At 43.0% G+C, this 16688-nt stretch overlaps 1 protein-coding gene across 2 annotated transcripts in view; it reads left to right on the top strand.

The window, feature by feature from the left end:
• The window catches only part of LOC139156615 (cytochrome P450 2K1-like), a 35518-nt gene extending 19433 nt beyond the window's left edge, over positions 1 to 16085 (top strand). For both annotated transcript variants that reach the window (XM_070732469.1, XM_070732470.1), the window contains 4 exons: positions 3420 to 3564; positions 10294 to 10478; positions 14570 to 14711; positions 14907 to 16085. In XM_070732469.1, the coding sequence (XP_070588570.1) occupies positions 3420 to 3564; positions 10294 to 10478; positions 14570 to 14711; positions 14907 to 15091 (657 nt within the window). In that variant the 3' untranslated portion in view covers positions 15092 to 16085. The remainder of the gene's footprint in view (positions 1 to 3419; positions 3565 to 10293; positions 10479 to 14569; positions 14712 to 14906) is intronic.
• Positions 16086 to 16688: the final 603 nt, after the last annotated feature.

Genomic DNA, 16688 nt, shown 5'->3' with positions numbered 1-16688 from the left:
GCTAGCACCCCCCCAAACCTGGGTTGGGGGTTCGGGGGGGTGCTAGCGAGCCCCCCATGTCGGCGGGGACGTTTTAAAACACCCGCGCGCCTTCCCAACTGAGCCCTCAAGCCAAGCGCCAGGGCGAACTTCTGCGCTTGGCTTGAGGGCTCAGTTGGGAAGGCGTGCGGGTGTTTTAAAACGTCCCCGCCGACATGGGGGGCTCGCTAGCACCCCCCCGAACCCCCGGGTTTGGGGGGGTGCTAGCGAGCCCCCCATGTCGGCGGGGACGTTTTAAAACACCCGCGCCACTTTCCAATGAGTCCCGAAGACAAACGCGGAAGTTTGACGTTTGTCTTCGGGACTCATTGGAAAGCCGCGCGGGTGTTTTAAAACGTCGCCGCCGACATGGGGGGCTCGCTAGCACCCCCCCAACCCCCAACCCGGGTTAGGGGGGTGCTAGCGAGCCCCCCATGTCGGCGGCGACGTTTTAAAACACCCGCGCCGCCCCCAATCTTCGGCTCCTCGCTAGCGCTGCGGAAGTAAAAACACCATCTGCACATGCACAGATGGTGTTTTTACTTCCGCAGCACTACTTCGCGAAAACCCGCTCGTTGCGGGGGGTCCTGGAACGGAACCCTCGCAACGAGCGGGGGATCACTGTAAAGCATTTTAAGTATGTGAGGAACTGTAATTGATGGGGGGGTTTTCACGTTTTTAAAATATTCTGGCTGGTTCCGGAATACATGCAGCTGGGGGAAATCATTGCTTTAGAAATGTCCAGGAAAACAATTTATCGGAGTAAAAGCAAGGAGTGAATACATGAGTATATTCTGAAATTTGTGTAATCTCATTATAAGGTTCTGTGGGGATATAAACTTGAAACAAAAATAATAAAAAATTTAATAACCTCCACCAACAAGGCTGATTAAAACAGAGACCTTATTTAAAACCTTATGAGACAACATTAAAGAGGAGCCATAAGCACCTCCAGGGTATAAGATTTCCCATTATTTGGCAACTCCACATCTTCCTGAATTCCTGAGAGGTGGCCCTCAGCAAGTCTTCTAGGCGCATCATTGATGGCCAACAAATTCACTGTTCATGTGATGTCTTTATTCTTTGTTTATCTATTAAAGCTACTGCAATGCTTGTACAGTACACCTTTAAATATAATTTTTCCCTGTGAAAAGCAACACTGTTTTTTGTAGCAGTCCAGTGAGGCAGTCTTGCTTAACAACCACTTTTCTCAACGTCCAATTATGGTCATAAGTCAAAAATTATCTGTAGTACCACTTCTGTTGTCTCTCATGGAGAGATAATTCTAGTAGGGAGATGGTTAGGTGATCCCTTTGGAAGCAATCTTTTCATCTTTATTTATAAACGTTGGAATATCAATTATTATGATATGTGGTGGGATATGTGGTGAATGCTTAGCCTATTGGTCTAGAAACTGATTAGTGCAGAAGAAGAGAAAAGCCATTCCCCCCTTTTTTAGAAATTGCAGTCTAAGGAAATCCATGAAAAAGTGGAGGTGAACTCTTCATGTTAGTTTTTAAAAAAACACTCTTTATGAAAGAAAGCATTGACCGGGCATGCCAATCTACAAGGTCAAGCTGTCTTCATTTAGATCAAATTCCTTTCCCATTTTCTCTTAAATTTCAAAGGAGAAAACATTTTATTTTTCTTTATTTCAGTTCATTCAGTAATTCATGGTCTTTACCATATATTCCTCACTATCAGAAATTACAGTCTTCTTTAGCCCTAGCTATAAACAGATGCTTACATAAACCCTACTCTCCATCAGTTTTTTGGTCAATTAAGACCTTGACATGGAGTATTTGTGGCAGGATAGGAATGTTAGGGCTCCCTGCTAAACATTGAACACAAAACCCAGCACTTTGGACACATTTTAGCCAGCTGGGACTGACAGCCACCACGCCTTGCAGGACCTAACCCTACGGCCACCGGCTGGCCCCAGCAGCAGCAGCAGCAGTGCCTCACACTTGCTAGACGAGTGCTGCGCTCTCTGGGAATAAGAGGGGCACTGTTGTTGACAGCTGAGATGGCGAGATTCAGAGTCTACACATGCGCAGATGCTGAATCTCACGTGCACGACATATGCATATGCATGCATGCCCGGCACTGATGGACCTACATGCACATGTCCATTTCCACCAGTGGAAATGCCCAACCCTGTGTAGGGGTATGTAAGTGGCTGGAGCAGCATAGCACAGAATGACTTGGAATGATTGCTTCCAGATGGAGAGAGACTGAAGGTGTGCATGTAATTGTACGGTGCACAAGGGTGCAAGGGAGGGGGTATTAAGGCTTGGGAAGGAGTGTGGTGTTGCGCAGAGGGGCAAGTGGAGAGATTTACCCCAGAAAATGCCTGCTGGCTCCCCGCTATTTTTATGGAAGAAACAGCAAGGAAGATTGCAAAAGGCAAGCACGTAATCACAGCTACTGAACTATAATAAGTGCTAGAGCAGTGGTTCTCAATCTGGGGGTCAGGACCACTTTGGGGGTCGAATGACCATTTCACAGAGGTCGCCTAAGACCATGGGAAAAGACAAATTTCCCATAGTATTAGGAACTAAAGCTTCTATTCTGGCACCTTGGAACATATTTTTATAATTCAACCAATCAGGCATTCACAGTGGGGGTGTCCCTCTAAACTTCCTGTCAATCAGCTTAAAGCTCTGGTTGAGGGTCACCACAACATGAGGAACTGTATTAAGGAGTCAAGGCATTAGAAAGGTGGAGAACCACTGTGCTAAATGGTTACCAAGCACCCAAAGCAGGATCTTGTAATTGTAGAACTGCTCAGATGATTGGAACTCTAAGAATAGATTACAACCACCGTTAGTTTGCTATCATTTTAACTTGAAATTCTCCTAGAATGAATGGTCATGAGTTAAAGACAATCTCTAGGAGGAACATAAATGACATATTCTGGATGCTTACATTTTGCTTAAGTTTGTTTAATAAGGCTTTATATAAGCAAACAATCTACAGTCTAGATTTAATCATGCTCATAAATGCTGTAAATCTCTTGATAGCCCATTATAAATAATATTCCTAAGATTTAGTACAGATAAGCAACACACTGTACTCCAGTTTTGTGAAGTACAACTCTCACAATCTCCTGACATTGGAAATTTGGAGGCCAATGCTTTATATAAGCAGAAATTGACAGTCTGGATTTAATCATGGTCATAATCAGTCATGGTCACTATTAATATATAGTTTGATAGCCCTCTGCAGATATTAATCCTAATATTTATTACAGATAAACCACATAGTATACTCCTCTTCTTCTGAACTACAACTCTGTCTCCTGACACTGGAAATTTGGAGACCACTGTAACATCTGTTCATGTATGTAGATTATAGAAATGCATTGAATGTCCTTGATATATTTTCTTTATATTCTTCAGGAGAATAAGAAGTCAACAGATAGCTATTTCCATAATAATAATCTTATAGGTCTTGTGGAAAACCTATTTATTGCTGGCATGGATACAACTTCAAACACTTTATACTGGACCTTACTCCTAATGATGAAGTATCCAGAAGTTCAGAGTAAGCAGTTTTTATTTGATTGCTTTTCAATAAAAGTATATAATTATCTGCCAAATAACAAGGGGTAGGATGACGATAATAATAATAATAATAATAATTATTATTATTATTATTATTATTATTATTATTATTATTATTATTATTATTATGTCAATGCAACACAGCAAACGAGATCACTATGCTGGATTTCATATTTCATCACCAGTCGGGCGCTTTCGAAGCAGCTAGGACTGCGTGATGTAGCAGCGAATTATGTAGCGGCAAATTATGTTTGCCGATCCCAGTAAAGCAGCCTTTTGCAATTGACAGATGGATATTTTGTCAATTCCGATGGTTTTAAAACGTCCACTGAGATCCTTTGGCACTGCACCCAGCGTGCCAAGTACCACTGGGACCACTTTCACTGGCTTATGCCAGAGTCGTTGCAGCTCGATTTTTAGATCTTCGTATTTCACTAATTTCTCTAGCTGCTTCTCCTCAATTCTGCTGTCCACTGGGATTGCGATGTCGATGATCCATCCTTTCTTTTTCTCCACAATTAGGATGTCTTGTGTGTTATGCTTCCGAATTTGGCCAGTCTGAAGTCAGAAGTCCCACAGTAGTTTTGCTTCCTCTTTTCCAACTACTTTTTCGGGCTTATGATCCCACCAGTTCTTTGCCACTGGTAAATGGTAGTTCCAGCACAAGTTCCAGTGGATCATCTGTGCCACAGCATCATGTCTATGCTTGTAGTCAGTCTGTGCGATCTTTTTGCAGCAGCTGAGTTATTATTATTATTATTATTATTATTATTATTATTATTATTATTATTATTATATTTGCATGCCGCCCCTCTCCGTGGGTGGAGAAGCAAGAATAAGTTTGTTTGTTTGTTTGGATTTATATGCCACCCCTCTCAGAGGACTCGGGGTGACTTATAACATATAAAAAGGCAATATACATCAAAATCCAATTAATTAAAATTAGAAGTTACATCTAAAAACAAAAGAACAAATTAAAATACACACATATCCATTCAATCAACTAAACCAATATACATTCATTGGCCAGGGGACAGAACCACACTCTTACGAAAGGCGAAGAGGGTGGGGGCAGTACAAATTCCCGGGGGGAATTGATTCCAGAGGGCCAGAGCCCCCACAGAGAAGGCTCTTCCCCTAAGTCCCACCAAGCAGCATTGTCTAGTTGACAGGATCTGTAGAAAGCACCTGTGGGACCTAACTGGTCGCTGGGATTCATGCGGCGGGAGGCGGTCCCATACGTAATCTGGTCTCATGCCATGTAGGGCTTTATAGGTAATAACCAAAACTTTGAATTGAGTCCAAAAACCAATTGACAGCCAGTGCAGACCACAGAGTGTTGGAGAGATGTGGACATGTCTGAGTAATCCCATGACTGCCTAAATGGCTGCATTCTGCACAATTTGTAGTTTTTGAACATGCTTCAAATGTAGCCTCATTTCAAGAGCATTAGAGTAGCCGAACCTCAAGGTAATAAGGGCATGAGTGACTGTGAGTAGAGACTCCCTGTCCAGATAGGACCACAATTGGTGCACCAGACAAACCTGGGCAAATGCCCCCCACGCTACAGCTGACAAATGATGTTCTAAAGTCAGCTGTGGATCGAGGAGCACACCCAAGTTTCAGACCCTTTCTTAGAGGGGTAAGGACTCTGCCCCCTATGGTGAGGGATGGACAGATGCCATTGTCCTTGGGAGGCAAAACCCAGAGCCACTCTGTCTTGTCTCTGTCTCTGCTTCACTGAGTGGACTTGGAGTGGAGATGTATAGCTGAGTGGAATCAGCATACTGATGGTAATTCACCTTATGTCTTTGGATAATCTCACCCAGTGGTGTCATGTAGATATTAAACAGCAGGAGCGAGAGGACCGAACTCTGAGGAACCCCATAAGGGAGGGACCCCGGAGTCGACCTCTGACCCCCTGCTAACACCAACTGAGACTGACCAGAGAGATAGTAGAAGAACCACTGTAAAACAGTGCCTTCTACTCCCAACCCCTCCAGTCAGTGCAGAAGGATACCATGGTCGATGGTCTCAAAAGCCCTATCCCAGGCCTGCCAGAGATCATCCATCAGCGTGACCAAAGCAGTTTCTGTGTTGTAGCAGGGCCTGAATCCTGACAGTTGAGGGCCTAGATAATCGGCTTTCCTCCATGGACTGTTGGAGCTGGAGCGACACCACCTTCTCAACAATCTTCCCCATAAAGGGAAGATTGGAGACAGGATGATAATTATTGGATACAACTGGGTCCAGGGAAGCCTTCTTGAGGAGGGGGCATAGGAGTGCCTCCTTGTAGGGAGCTGGAAAGTACCTCTCCCTCAAGGAAGCTGGATCCAGGGAAGGCTTCTTGAGGAGGGGGCACACGAATGCCTCTCTGCTGATCACCCCCATGGCCAGCATACACAGTTCGATCAAACTCCAAGTTTAATCCTAGGCAGTTCAGGCCTTCTCTCACATCCCCTCTGTTGTTAGCCTCTCTCACCAGCCTCCAAGCCTGGTTTCATGCCAGGGGCCTCTGCCTAGTATAATCAGTTCACCTCACATTCCTCAAATGTCCAAGTGTCCCAGCGTCTCAGTAGCTTAGTATCTTTCCTTTGGTGCCGCCTCTTGCCTCATAACGTCCTCGGTCTCACCAGCCAGCACTCTTGGCTCTATTTGGCAACTCCAGCCTTCTCCAGCCTCTGCTTCCTTTCCTTTACTTGCTTGACTCGGCGCTCTGCCAAACATTCCCTCCAGCGCCGGCCGCTCCGACCAGTTAGCATCCTCAGCACTGTTCAGCAGCTCCAGCTCGTCCCGGCCTTCACTCTCTGCTCCCCATTACTCCGGCACCTCGGCATCAGTGGCTCTTACCCACTGCTGCCACAAGGGACATTCAGTTCTCCAACGCTTGGTCACCTCTGACTCATTTACCTCCAGTGTTGGGCTAAATCTCAAGTGCAACCGCCATCTTTCACATTCTAGCTGATCTGGATTCTCTGTGTCACTGTCTCAGATCCCCCAAAAAGTCACAAAAAGCAACCATATTGGGATCTCCAAAAGCAAGGAAGCTTCAGCTAGTCAGGGGGGTAGCACAATTCTGACCTGAATTGAACTTTTTGATGTTTTTTTTAATGTTAAACCGTAGTTCAGCAGAGCAGCAGCTCTACCTCCATCCTGCCACTGCTTTCACCGGAACCGGAAGTAGGGTTGCCCCATCTATTTATATTTGAAAGAATTAATGTGTTGTGGGAGTTATTACAAGATCACTATATGAAGGGTTCACATGTTTAATTTCTGAGATTTCTAAAATGTGTGTGTGATGAATGTTGTTATGCACCTATCAACTCTCATTACTGCTGAATATGAGCTAAGACTGAAGAGAGTTTTCTGAAGAATTATACATTTCAAGCACAATCCTCCATTAAATGAATATCCCGGTTTTGCTGGAGAGAGACAGATATGGTGGGAGGCATAGGGAACATAGGCTGCTGTCGGGGAACAAGAGCTTGCCGCTTGAAAGCGATCCCTTGTTCTGGCCTCATTAGCTCAGCCCAGGGTACTGGTGACAAGCAAATCCCAGACTCTGGACTCAAGCTGTTGCTACTCAATGCCAGGTCAGTTGTAAATAAAGTTCCCCTCATCCAGGATTTACTCCTGGATGAGGAGGCCGACGTGGCATGTGTGACTTAGACCCGGCTGGGCCCAGAGGGAGGCGTTCCTCTCTCTGAAATGTGCCCAGCTGGGTTTCAGGTGTGGCACTAGCCATGACCCCAGAGAGGGGGGGAGTGGCTATTATAGCCAAGAAGACCTTCAGCCTACGCAGGCTCGCTGCTCCTGAGATAGCAGGTTGTGAGTCTCTCTTTGTGAAGTTGGATCTTGGGGTTCAGGTGGATTTGTTCCTCACATACTTGCCTTCCAACTGCATGTCAACAGCTCTGCCTGCACTACTTGAGATAACCGGGCTGGCGGTGGAGTTCCCCAAGCTTATTGTCTTGGGGGACTTTAACCTACCATCGCTCAGCAAATCCTTTGGGTTGGTGCAGGTGCAGGAGTTCATGGCAACCATGGACCTGACCCAAGTAATTCAGGATCCAACTCATGAGGGGGGGGGTCATGCTCCCAACATGGTATTCCTCTCAGAGCAGTTGAGCAATGATCTGAAATTAAGGGGCTTAGATACCTTGCCTTTGTCATGGTCAGATCATTTTCTGCTATGGCTTGATTTCAAGGCTCCAATTGTCCCCCACAGGAAGGCAAAACTGATTAGGCAGTTCTGCCTCAGGTGCCTGATAGACCTAGAGGGCTTTCAGAGGGTGCTTGGGGTTTTGCTGGATTCACTTGTACACAGTTCGGCAGAGTCCCTTGCTGCAACCTGGAATATGGCAGCAGCGGGGGCTCTTAACCAGATTGTGCCTTTGTGACCTCTCTGTGGCAGTCGACACTGGAGAACTCCTTGGTTCACTGAGAAACTCTGGGGGATTAAATGCCAGAAGAGATGTCTAGAGAAAAGTTGGAGAAGTAAATCTGAATCTGACCGAACTTATAAAATGTTCGGGATTGGGCAGCATAGAAGTCAAATAAATAAATAAAAGCTCATATAGAGATTAACAAAGTGGCACCCAGGGCAACAAAATGCATCTATAATGTCACCCTGATTGGATCCACGGAATCCCACCCAGCCACCCTGTTTAGGGTGACTCGCTCCCTCCTTAATCCGGAGGGGGGTGTTGATGAACCCTTGCAGGTTAGTGCTGAGGACTTTAATACGTTTTTCTCAGATAAAATTGTTCAGATTCGGACAGACTGACTCTAATTGGAATGTAGTGTCGACTGGCAACGAGTCAGTTCAGGTGACAGGGACTCATCTTAGTCCTATTGTGTGAGAGGAATTTGACCTGGTAACACCTGATGAAACGGACAAGGCCATGGGAGCTGTGAGTTCCACCACCTGTTTGATGGACCCCTGTCCCTCCTGGCTGGTCTTGGCCAGCAGGGAGGTGACACAGAACTGGGTCCAAGAGATTGTCAATGCTTCTTTGAGAGAGAGGTCCTTTCCAGCTCCCTACAAGGAGGCACTCAAGAAGCCTCAAGAAGGCTTCCCTGGACCCAGTTGTATTCAATAATTGTCATCCAGTCTCCAACTTTCCCTTCATGGGGAAGGTTGTTGAGAAGGTAGTGTCACTCCAGCGCCAACGGTCCTTGGATGAAGCTGATTATCTGGGCCCTCAATAGTCAGGATCCAGGCCCAGCTATAGCATGGAAACTGCTTTGGTCGCGCTGATGCATCCACGATAGGGGTTTATCTCTGGTGGGCCCCGGATAGGGGTTTATCCTCTATCCCCTCAGCAGCTTTCAATACCATGGTATCTTTCTGCACCTGCTGGAGTGATTGGGAGTGGTAGGCACCCTTTTATGGTTGGTCACCTGCAATCTCTCCAGTTGGTTGCAGTTGATGTTAGCAGGGGGTCAGAAGTCGACTCCAAGGTCCCTCCCTTGTGGGGTTCCTCAGGGTTTGGTCCTCTACCCCCTATTGTTTAATAACTACATGAAACTGCTGGGTGAGATCATCTGAAGGCACGGGGTGAGTTACCATCAGTATACTAATGATACTCAGCTATACATCTCCACCCCGTGTCCACTCAGTGAAGCAGTGGAAGTAATGTGCCGGTGTCTGGAGACTGTTAAGGTCTGGATGGGTGTTAACAGGCTCAGACTCAACACTGACAAGGTGGAGTGGCTGTGGGTTCTGCCTCCCAAGGACACTTCTATCTGTCCATCCATTACTCTGGGGGGGGATTTCCACGACTTTCCACTAGTTGCATCCCTATTTGGACTGGGAGTCTCTACTTATAGTTGCTCAACCTCTTATCACCTCGACTACTGCAATGCTCTCTACATGAGGCTACCTTTGAAGAGTGTTCAGAAATTTCAAATCATGCAAAATGCAGCTGCGTGAGTGGTCATGGGCCTTCTTAGACATGCCCATCTTTCTCCAACACTCCGTGGACTGCATTGGCTGCCGATTGGTTTCTGGACACAATTCAAAGTGTTGGTAATGACCTATGACCTACATGGCATTGGGCTGGATTACTTGCAGGACCGCCTTCTGCCACATGAATCCCAGTGACCGTTGAGATCCCATAGATTTGGCCTTCTCCAGGTCCCGTCAACTAGACAATGTCACTTGGTGGGGCCTAGAGGAAGACCCTTCTCTGTGTGGCCCTCAGCCCTCCTGAATCAGCTCCCCAACCAGAGATTTGCACTGCCTCCACCCTCCTCGCCTTTCGCAAGTGTCTTAAGACTCATTTAAGCCACCAGGCTTGGGGCGATTAGATCTCAGCCCTCTGGCCGACAAAATGTTTGTATGGCTGTTGTTTGAAAGGGCATGACTGATTTTTAACACAACTGGGGATTTTAGATAGTTTGTATAGTTTTAATTTAATTGGATTTGCTATTTTCATATGTTGTAAGCCACCCCAAGTCCTCGGAGAGGGGTGGCATATAAATCAAACAAACAAATAAATAAATAAATATATAAATAAATAGTGAATAATCAATATTTTTCTCCATGGGCATAATCATAGAATAATTATGGGGAGAAAGTATTGGAAAAAAATTACAAGCATAGATCACAAATCTGTACTATAAATGAACTTTGGAACCTTTGCATATACAGTACTTCCATTTAATGCAAAATTGGAATCATCTTGATGTGATTCTATTCTCCCAGGGAAAGTCCAAGAAGAAATTGCAAAAGAGATTGGGGTTCGTCAGCCAAGGACAGAAGACCGAGTCAAAATGCCTTACACCAATGCAGTAATTCATGAAATTCAAAGGTTTGCTGATATTATTCCAACCAATTTGCCCCACGCAACCACCAAAGATATCATTTTCAAAAGCTTCTTCATTCCCAAGGTGATTGCCGTGAAATAATTCCTTTGTTAATGTTCCAATCCTTCTTTGTACAGTATAAACAATTTATGGCCACAATTGAGTTCATAATTTTAATCATTAAGTTAAATTTTAATCATTAAAATTAAAGTGCATCAGTATACAGGTATGACCAAACTTTAAGGTCATAAAGTGAATGATGTGGTCATTAAGTGAACCCAGTATTTACTGTAGCACTTTTTGGCCACAAATTGAAATTAAATGCTGATTTATAGCAAAAACATAAATTGCAGTCATATGAACCTGGGAGGATGCAAACAATCATAAATGTGGGCTGGTTGACAAATATGGCTACATGACCATACTGGTGGGAAGCCCAGGACATTGGAACTTCAAATCTGGGTTGTTTTTCACTCTGTTGTGAGTGCAACCAGTTGCTAACTGATCATTAGTAAATCCAGGATTCTCAGTAAGTGGAATTCAGTTTTAAATCCTGTTGGAGCCTAAATGTAGCTGGTAATTGATTTGCCTGGTTTTTTTGAAACCTTTTTGAACTGGTATGTTTCTCCATGCATAGTATTTATCATACTATTAACACTAGTATATTTAACACCCTGCTGTTCTGTTCGGGTCGTATGTGACCCGAAGCCAAGTTTGAGTCCCTGTAAAAAATTTTCCCTGCATATCTGAAACTTGAAATTTCATGTAGTTTCATCATTTCAGGGGTTCTCTCTATGAGAATTTTTTTTGGGGGGTGGGGGGCTTAGTTTTTGCTGGGCAAAAAAAGTTACAAATCTTCTGTTCCCGGGTCACCCTGACCCGGACCGAAAACTCTTCATTTGCAGTGCTTATGTTTGGTCTTTTTGAAAGCTTTTTTCACTTGGAAAGTAGTCTGAACATTTCTGCACACAATGATATGAAAATTGAAATGAAAAAAGTAATTCTTATTGGTTTATTTTGCTGATATAATGCACGCCCCCCCCATTTTTGTGAAAGTTTTTTCAATTTATGGATAGTTTTGCTTGCAAAATGCATTCTATTTTACTGAAGTTGGTGTGGGATTGGTAGCTTGAACATTTCTGAATATAAGAAAAATATAAAGGAACTGAACAAAATGATTCTTACTGGTTTTTTAACATCAGAAATAAGGCCTCCCCCCCCCTCAGCTGCTTGCAACCATTTTCACTTTTTATTTTTTTATGCTCCAAATCCGAAATATTCTTTAAAATCTTAGGCATTCATTTACTCAATTTAACAATGCTGACCATCAAAAAAATATTTGTGGGGGTGGGGGAAAATTTTTTTTTCTGGGCAAAAAAAAAGTCACACTTAGTCTGTTCGGGTCATATAGACCCGGACCAAAATGATTTTTTTTAGGCACTTGAATTTGGTCTTTTTGAAAACCTTTTCAACTGGAAAACTAGTTTGAACATTTATGAACATAATGATATGAAAATTGAACTGGAAAAATTGAGACTTATATTTTTATTTTGATCAAAAAGCCCCTCCCCCCATCCTTTTTTAATTTTGTGTCAATTTCTATTTTTTAAGGCTACAAATCCCTAAGGAATTTTCCCCCAAAAGGTTTGATATACTAAATTGAACATTTCTGAATATAAGAAAAATATAAATGAACTGAACAAAATGGTTCTTATTGGTTTATTTTTGCCACAAAAGAGCCACCCCCCCTCGGCCTTGCTGTGTGCCATTATTGTCACTGTTTATACATATTTGTCTAGAAATATTTGGAATATCCTTTTGAAAATCAACCACATTGTAGCCAGAGAACTAATTTTATGAAACAAATCCATTTTACTAAAAAAAAGTATGTAAGTTTGAAATTAACAGCATAATTTTTATATAAATTGAAATAATTGAGGCATACTTTATGTGCAAAATAAACCAATATGCATCAATTTTTCCAGTTCAATTTTCATATCATTATGTTCAGAAATGTTCAAGCTACCAATCCCACACCAACTTTAGTAAAATAGAATGTATTTTGCTAGCAAAACTATCCATAAAGTGAAGACTATTTAAAAAAAACCGGGGGGGCGTGCATTTCATCAACAAAATAAACCAATATGCATCAATTTTTCCAGTTCAATTTTCATATCATTATGTTCAGAAATGTTCAAGCTACCAATCCCATACCAACTTTAGTAAAATAGAATGTATTTTGCAGGCATAATTATCAATAAACCTAAAGAAAATTCACAAAAATGGGGGGGGGCATATTTATGTGCAAAATAAACCAATAAGGATTAATTTCTTCAGTTCAATTTTCATATCATTGTGTGCAGAAATGTTCAGACTACTTTCCAAGTGAAAAAAGTATTCAAATTGACCAAACATAAGCACTGCAAATGAAGAGTTTTCGGTCCGGGTCAGGGTGACCCGGGAACATAAGATTTGTTACTTTTCTTAAACAGAACAGCAGGGTTAAGTACAGTGGTACCTCTACTTAAGAACTTAATTTGTTCTGTGACCAGGTTCTTAAGTAGAAACGTTCTTAAGAAGAAGCAATTTTTCCCATAAGAATCAATGTAAAAACAAATAATGTGTGAAAACTCATTAGGAAAGAAATAAAAGCTCGGAATTTAGGTGGGAGGAGGAGGAGAAGGAAGAAGAGGAAGAGAAGAGTCACTGCCGAAGGAAGGTGAGGTAAGGGGAATCAAAAAAATCCAAAACTTTAAGGCTTAAAAATCAAAGAGGGACTCTGAGGCGGCAAGAAGGAGCACATGCCTCCCATATACCAGGCGGGAGGCTGCCTCCCATACACTGCCTCCAATACACTGGCTTCTGCTGCTGCTACCTGTGCCTCTTCCCTCCCATGCTGAACGGCCCTCTCCTCTCGCTTGATTGCTTTGTGGCTGGCGCCTTTCCTTCGCTGTTGTGACTCCTCGGCTGCCCAGAGCAAAGGGAGCATTTCTTTTCTCTGGGCGCTGGCAGAAGTCCAAGCACCCAGAGAAAGGAAAATTCTTTGTTCTCTCTGGACTGCCAAAGCCTCCTTAATTGCCACCGAAATGCTCCTCTGGCGGCCCAGAAAAGCCCAAGATGGCCTGGATTAAAGGGGGAATGGCAAGAAACTGGCCAGGCCTTCGTGCCGCTCTCAAATTTCCTGGGAAATTTTTCTGGGCTTAGGTTCTTAAGTAAAAAATGGTTCTTAAGAAGAGGCAAAAAAATCTTGAACACCCCGTTCTTATCTAGAAAACCTCTTAAGTAGAGGTACCACTGTATATAATACTATAGTATGTTTAAGTGCATTTATTAACAGGTTAACAGGTTAACAGAGTTGGAAGGAATCTTATACATCATCTAGTCCAACCCTCCATTCAAGTAGGAGACCCTACACCATTTCTGACAAATGGCAATCCAATCTCTTCTTATAAGTTTCAAGTGATGAAGCTCTCACTACTTCCAAAGGCAAGCTGTTCCACTGGTGATTGTTCAACTTTCTCACTGTCAGAAAGTTCCTCTTTATTTCTAGGCTGAATCTCTCTTTGGTCAATTTCCATCCATTATTCCTGATCTGAAAAATAGCTTGATCCCCTCCTCTCTGTAGCAGCCCCTCAAATATTGGAACACTGCTATCATGTCTTCCCTGGTCCCTCTCTTCACTAGACTAGCTGTTGTGTATGTAAATAGTGTATATGTAAATATAGCATATCTACCGTGGCTGAGAAATTCAAGTGGCTGTCAAAGCCTCGCCCCTGCCGGAAAACATTTTAAAAAGGACAGCACAGCCATGCCGCACCAACTTTCCCTTACCACACCATGTAAATATATTGTTGCAAGTTTGTTACTGTCTAGCTGATTCCTAATAAAAACAAAGCTGGCTACAACGTGTCTTTCCAATTCTTTGAATCTAACATTGGCGACCAGGGTTTAGAAAATGTGTTAAACTAGGAATGATGTTACAAAACAAATTTCTGTCATTATTGAGTAGACTTTTTGTTATTAAAATGAATTCAGGATGTTATTTTTATTTCAAACTATACTGATGTTGTCAATTGATTTATCTTTAAAACAATGGTATAAAATTTCCTTATAATATTTTCTACAACAATGTGTTAAATGGCAAATACTATTCTTTATGTAATTTCAATGTTTAGGGTATGTACATACTTCCATTGCTGACCTCTGTGCTCCATGATGAATCTCAGTGGGAGAAACCTCATGAATTCTACCCTGAGCATTTTCTTGACTCTGAAGGAAAATTTGTGAAGAGGGATGCATTCATGCCTTTCTCTGCAGGTAAAATCACTCTGTATGTGTGAAAAACTGTCCTGGAAAGAGTTTCAGTGCAACGGGATAGTTGGGAAGATACATTATTTCTTTAAGATTATAATTATTCCTTTGAGGAAATGTGACTACTGAAAGCCATGTAAAGTAATTTAAGAAGCCAAAAATACCCACATCCACCTTTTTGCCATCTCTGCTTTCTTACAGGTCAGAGAGTGTGTATTGGTTTGACCCTTGCCAAAATGGAGCTCTTCCTTTTCTTTACCAACCTCCTCCAGAGATTTACCTTCCAGCCACCTTCAGGAACATCAAGAGATGATCTGGACCTGACTCCTGTTCTTGGACTTTCCACCCCTCCACTGCCTTACAAGACCTGTGCTGTGTTATCTTGATCTGACAGGAAAAAACTCATAATAAGCTGTTTTCTCATCTTTTAAATAGCTTTATTTTGAAAGACAGGCAAAATCTGACAACCTGATTCCATATTACATGATATTCATTATTTTTATTTTATTTGGATTCCAGCTTTATTATTTTTACAAATAACTCAAGGAAGTGAACATATCCAATACACTATTCTATCCTTATTTTCCCAAAGCTCCTTGGGCTAAAAAGAGAGACTGGCCCAGTTTCCTGGTTATTAACTCAAAGTCACCCAGCTGGATTTCATTGCTAAAGTGGGACCTGAACTGACAATCTCCTATTTTCAAGGCTAGTGTCTTAACCAGTAAACAAATCTATCTATTATTTAGGTTTCATGCATTGCCTAGAGCAGTATTTCTCAACCTTGGCAACTTGAAGATATCTGGACTTCAACTCCCAGAATTCCCCAGCCAGCATTCACTGGCTGGGGAATTCTGGGAGTTGAAGTCCAAATATCTTCAAGTTGCCAAGGTTGGGAAACACTGGCCTAGAGGACAAATAGTAATAATATATAGAAACAAAAAATATAGGTTCTGATATGAATAGGAACAGTGGGAAAACATGAAAAACAAACTGCTTTGTATCATTATTATTGAATTATTGGGGGGGGGGTATTTGTTTCCTTTGGTTTTTACTATCTTTTCTTCTTTCTATTTCTGTTTAGAGATTGTTGTTTCTTTTACTTTTGAGTATTTTAATTAATTTTTTAAAAAGCAGGTTTTTTGCCATATGCTGTGTTTACTTAGAAACAGCCGGCCGGTTAGAGCCGTGCGATTGGCGTCCCTATCCAAGGTTCTGATAGGGCGCTTTCCATAGTTACTTTGTAAGCGGGAAAGTTACTGTGTATTGATTGGTTCCTGCCTCAGCCTGCGGTGCTATATAACTCTGTATGTATTTGAATGTTCTCTCTAAGCCTGTACCTGCCTTGCTGGCATGCATTCCGTATTAAATCTATCAGCTATCTAAGGCCTCCTCTGTTTCACTGGCGACGAGGATTCTAGCCATTTCTTCGGAGAATTCTATGCTCGGACTCTATAAATAAGTGAAGATGTCAGTGCAGCTTACTTTCGCCCCCTTCAATCCCCAAGGGGAGACGTGAGACTCCTATGTCGCCCGTTTCGATTGCTTCTTAATCTCCAATGGGTACACGGAAATTTCCGGTGATAGGAAAAGATCATATTTCCTGGGGTTTTGTGGCCCCGAGATGTTTGAAACTGCCCGCGCATTGTTTGCCCCTACTTCGATCCACGACATTTCGTGGGATGACTTTTTAAAAACATTGCAGGACCATTATGCCCCAGCTCCCTCACGGTGTGCACGGCGCTATAAATTTTATCAGCGGAACCAAGCCGAGGGGGAGTCTATAAACGACTATGTGGCCGCCCTTCGCCGAGCGGCATTGTATTGCGAATTCGCTGACCTGAACGATTACCTCCTTGACAGGCTTGTAATTGGGGTGAGAGATGGTCGTCTTAAGCAGCGTCTCCTGGCCATTAGGGATCTGACATTCCAAGCGGCGCTAGCGGAGGCTCGTGCGTTTGAGCTGTCAACGCAGTCGCTTGCAGC

This window comes from Erythrolamprus reginae, chromosome 1 (assembly GCF_031021105.1).
Source record: "Erythrolamprus reginae isolate rEryReg1 chromosome 1, rEryReg1.hap1, whole genome shotgun sequence".
Taxonomy (NCBI): domain Eukaryota; kingdom Metazoa; phylum Chordata; class Lepidosauria; order Squamata; family Dipsadidae; genus Erythrolamprus; species Erythrolamprus reginae.
The sequence above is the reverse complement of the archived record's forward strand: the minus strand, read 5'-3'. Positions and strand labels throughout refer to the sequence as shown.